Below are 4,525 nucleotides of genomic sequence, written 5' to 3'. Positions count from 1 at the left end.
GCTACACCTACGTTCTTTACATGAGGAATACGCAGACATGCTTAACTCTTCAGAATTGGCGAACTGGATATCATGCAAAATACAGGAACTTAGCAAGGCATCCGGTTTTTTTGCCTACTATGCTGTTGAAAATGAAATTCATTTTATTTTTGTTTGTCTTGTTTATCATGATATACGTCTTAAATATTTACACTATCTGACACAGGCACGCTCTTATAAGAATGTTACTGTTCTCTGGTGTCTTCTTGTTAAAGAAACAGGCAAATTTGAGATCGACGCTCACAGTCTAAGATTGCCATATCTGTAAAATTTAGAAAACGCTGCACCAGTTGTAAATATCTGTATCTAATATGTACGTGGGCCCGAGGCCTTATTACTATAAACGGTAATAAGAACCAGGGAGCTATATGATCCTTTGCAAAACATCTTTGTTGACAACAGGAAAGCAGGATTTTCTTTCTAGCAAAGGACAAAACAACAACAACAACACAAGACACCACAAGTTCAAGTTCATTAAGCCTAAATTAACTGAACTCAACTTTTGATGAAATGTTTTTCTATTGGTTGTTTCCTTTCATCCATTTGTACATTTATAAACCACTCAACGACATAACATACACAAACTTTGTTTACGATGTGTGTGCTATATACACATTAATATATTAATACACACACACACGCACACACACAGACACACTAACACTAACACTAACACCTTAATATCTGTAAAAAGGCAATACTGCAATTTATCTATTGTATATGAAACTGTATATATTTTGCATTGTACAAGCACCTGAGGCCTTCGCACTAGAAACAAACACTTGAGCTTGACTGATGTGAATAGTTGAACAGAAGCATCTTGAAAAACACATTTCTTACTCGCATGTACTTACTCAAATTCAGGACTGACAAAATGTGAAACGCATGACTGATTATTATAACATCATGTATAAAGGAGTGTATATCAGTTCATATCTGCGTCATGCTTTCTGGGTCTCCGTCGCTATGGCTACTCTGATGTTGATAAAAACCCACGGCAGAGACATGCATGAACACAATTCAAGGATAAATTGAGAAATGTTTTCACATGTCATTAGTAACAAGACGTTTAAGAAACTCACGTTAACTGAAATGAATTTGTCGGCTGAGATACATGTACTTGAAATAACGTACACACGTACATTATTGGAATAAAAAAAACTATTTGAAGCTCAGTTCAGGGTACTTTTGAGTTCAGAATTTTTGTATGACTGTCTGACTGTCAAATATGTTCTCCTACACGGGAGTCAATTGGTGTGTTGATAGCAAGACCGACGTAGGTCTGATGCATGTGTACAAAGAAACAATACAAACAGAGCTAAGCCACACTGGTCCAGGTGCATATGAACAAACAAACAACATTGACAGATGTAAGCCTTGCAAGGACGGGGCGTACCTGTATCCACACTGGTCCCGGTACATGTGTACAAACAAACAATACTGACAGATGTAAGCCTTGCAAGGACGGGGCGTACCTGTATCCACACTGGTCCAGGTGCATATGTACAAACAAACAACATTGACAGATGTAAGTCGTGCAAGGACGGGCGTGTCTGAATCCACACTGGTCCAGATGCATATGTAAACACAAACAATACTGACAGATGCAAGTCGTGCAAGGACGGGCGTACCTGTATCCACACTGGTCCAGGTGCATATGTACAAACAAACAACATTGACAGATGTAAGTCGTGCAAGGACGGGCGTGTCTGAATCCACACTGGTCCAGGTGCATATGTAAACACAAACAATACTGACAGATGTAAGTCGTGCAAGGACGGGGCGTACCTGTATCCACACGGGTCCAGGTGCATGTGCACAAACAAACAACAATGACAGATGTAAGCCGGACAAGGACGGGACGTATCTGAATCCATTAAATGAATATGGAAATACGTCCGTTTTTCAAAGCATCTGCTTTCTTCACTGCCATGTGCCATAATTATAGCACCTCAATATGAGGTTGGAAATCCGAGAGCACCTTTGATGGCGGACGATATTTTATTTCAACATTTATATCTTTTACAAACCGAAGCGAGGGAAGTACGTTGCAAACCCTATTTGCGCTACAGTTTGCCCATGGGTAGACAGAGTATCCAGGCGATCGCCGGAAGATGGTATCAGAGTACAATGACTAGACAGCGGTGTGACCTGGTGTCATTCACGATGGTGTTATACACAGAGGTACAAAGATGACGTTCTGTGCCACGTTTTGCTGCCATTTCTGCAACAGCAGCCACAACATGTCCACGTGAGATCTCATACTACAAGAATAACTCAATACTTCCTGGGTATACATGGTTCCTACCTCCAGTCAACAGTCGGGGCATGGAAGAAGCTCTACTTTTCCAATGGAAACGGAATTTGTTTGCTGTATTGGTGGGGGGCAACGTGTACTGAACTGTTTAGGCGTCTGTTAATGCTGAAAATGGGAATAGGCTAGATCATCTGGTTGCATCAAAACGTTCTGAAAACGGACCTATTGTATTTGAGCCAAAGTTATCTTTAACAATCTGGCAGTGACGTGACACAGCATGATACAAAACTAGATTGACAATGGACACAAGCAAGATCCCGTTGAAAACTATCAAAACAGTGCGCACCTTTGGTTGAACTAGACGGATGGGACTTTGTGTTTGAACTCTTTCTTAATGAGCACAAAATAATATGTCGTACATTTTCTGGTTAAAATGGTCGTCTTAATACCTCTTATTCCAGTAAAAAACTGGTACTCTTATAACTTTTGTTTGTCCAATTATGCTTTCTTTGCAACCAAAGTTAGGAATCCATCAATATCAGTCACTTCCTTGTGTTCTGGATTTGGGATTTCTGTTTTTCTGATTATGCTTTCTTTGCAACCAAAGCGAAGAATCCATCAGTATCACTCTCTTCCTTCTGTTCTGGATTTGGGCGACGACCTTCCTTCCATGTGATAATCTTCATACCAGCTTTTGTCCAGGCTGCTTGTAGCTCTGAGCTGGTCATGCCGAAGCTAGAGAAACGATGGCTACCAACTGTATAGAAGGATCCTCCAATACAGCCAAAGAGAACAAGGTGCCCGCCAGGTCTCAGGACAGAAGCAAGTCGTGCTGCTTGAGATTCATATTCTGCAATACTCCGAGCCACTGATTCTAAGCACAGGGAGGATGTGATGACATCAACAGAGGAGATGAAACATGGAGCAAAGATGTTCTCTTTTCGGATGTCACAGGGTATTATGCCAGACACTTTCTCCCTCATGCTAGATTCTCTGTCGGCCACAGAATCCCTGCCATGTATAATGCAATATTACTGATCAACAGAAGCTCGTGGAAGCAGTGAGGTGTGAATCTGTACGTATCATTTGTGTTGCGTTCAAAACATTATATCCCATATGGTTTATTTTATACATGCAATTTAGAATTTCGAATGCAGACATTTCGACATAACAATCTAAGGAGTAGCAATATGCGTACTGTATCTGATTAATTGGTATCTGTTATAGAAATGTAGAATAAGGTGAAATGACTTACCCTTTCCCGTCCAGTTTCAGAGCATAGTCCAGGAATTTGGCAAAACTATGTTTCAGCTCTCCACTCTGCCATTGTTTCAGGATGTTTCTGTTTTGCGGTGAGAACTCTGCCAACAGGATACTTTCACAGTGTTCAGACGCACTGATGACTGAGGTTATCGTTGGTCCTGTACCAAAATCTATCAGTCTCCCCTTGATTTGTCCTGTGAAAATATATGCTGAAGTTTCGTCACTCTGTACCAGGACCTTTTATCTAAAGTGATGAGGATCATGTGTTTGCTGATTGTTGCTTACAGTGAGGCTGCTCTCACTGAACCACAGAGTCGGAGTCACCATACCTGATATTTGAAAGTGAAATAAGTGAAACAAAAAAGTTGATATTTTTTCCCCTACACACTATCCAATGTCAAACTGTTTACCCACCAGAAGCAAATGCCTGTTGAAACTGGGTCAGGCTGAAGGTCATCATGTCGCCCAACAATGGGGTAGGGGAGGGGTCACTGTAGTAGGTGCTCAAATATATATCGGGCTCAAACGATGAAGGGTAGTCGTCACTGACAAGCAAGGGTTTCCCAGCCATGGTTTGACACTGACGACACAGAGAACAATAAACATACAAAAGCAACATTCTGACGCAATATATGTGTACATCTATTGTGAATACATTTTACAAAATACACACCATCTTTATTGCCTCAGAATTTCATGTACGTGCTTCTAGTTCAGCACAATGTGGGCTGTGCTGAAATATGTTTGTTGATATACGGCAGGATGGTTCATGTCATGTTAACCTTTCCCGATCATGTCATGTTAACGATTCAGTTATCAAGGGTCTGGACCACAAAGTATTGCTTACATCCGTGCAACTAGACGCGTCATTTAGATACACATGCACCTTAAATTGAGAAGGTGTAGCTGTTCTCATAGAGTCAACTTTGTGTGGTTTCTACAACGAAACCCACCAGCAAAGTAATC

At 40.9% G+C, this 4,525-nt stretch overlaps 1 protein-coding gene across 1 annotated transcript; it reads right to left on the bottom strand.

The window, feature by feature from the left end:
• Nucleotides 1–2,878: 2,878 nt before the first annotated feature.
• On the bottom strand, nt 2,879–4,134 carry LOC137294300 (indolethylamine N-methyltransferase-like). Its single transcript, XM_067825301.1, has 3 exons — nt 3,974–4,134; nt 3,552–3,753; nt 2,879–3,307 (listed from the first exon to the last, which is right to left on the bottom strand). Exons 1-3 carry the CDS (start codon nt 4,128–4,130, stop codon nt 2,881–2,883), a joined length of 786 nt encoding a protein of 261 aa, XP_067681402.1. The 5' UTR covers nt 4,131–4,134; the 3' UTR covers nt 2,879–2,880.
• Between the last annotated feature and the right edge of the window lie 391 nt (nt 4,135–4,525).

Source organism: Haliotis asinina, chromosome 8 (assembly GCF_037392515.1).
Source record: "Haliotis asinina isolate JCU_RB_2024 chromosome 8, JCU_Hal_asi_v2, whole genome shotgun sequence".
NCBI lineage: Eukaryota > Metazoa > Mollusca > Gastropoda > Lepetellida > Haliotidae > Haliotis > Haliotis asinina.
This window is presented reverse-complemented; position numbering and strand designations above follow the sequence as displayed.

Excerpts from the sequence above, each read along its gene's own strand:
- LOC137294300 (XM_067825301.1), bottom strand. The coding sequence starts at position 4,130 with ATGGCTGGGAAACCCTTGCTTGTCAGTGACGACTACCCTTCATCGTTT. Across the intron at positions 3,754-3,973 it reads TCAACAGGCATTTGCTTCTG|GACAAATCAAGGGGAGACTG; the intron begins GTGGGTAAACAG and ends ATATTTTCACAG. Across the intron at positions 3,308-3,551 it reads CTGAAACTGGACGGGAAAGG|GGATTCTGTGGCCGACAGAG; the intron begins GTAAGTCATTTC and ends TATACATGGCAG.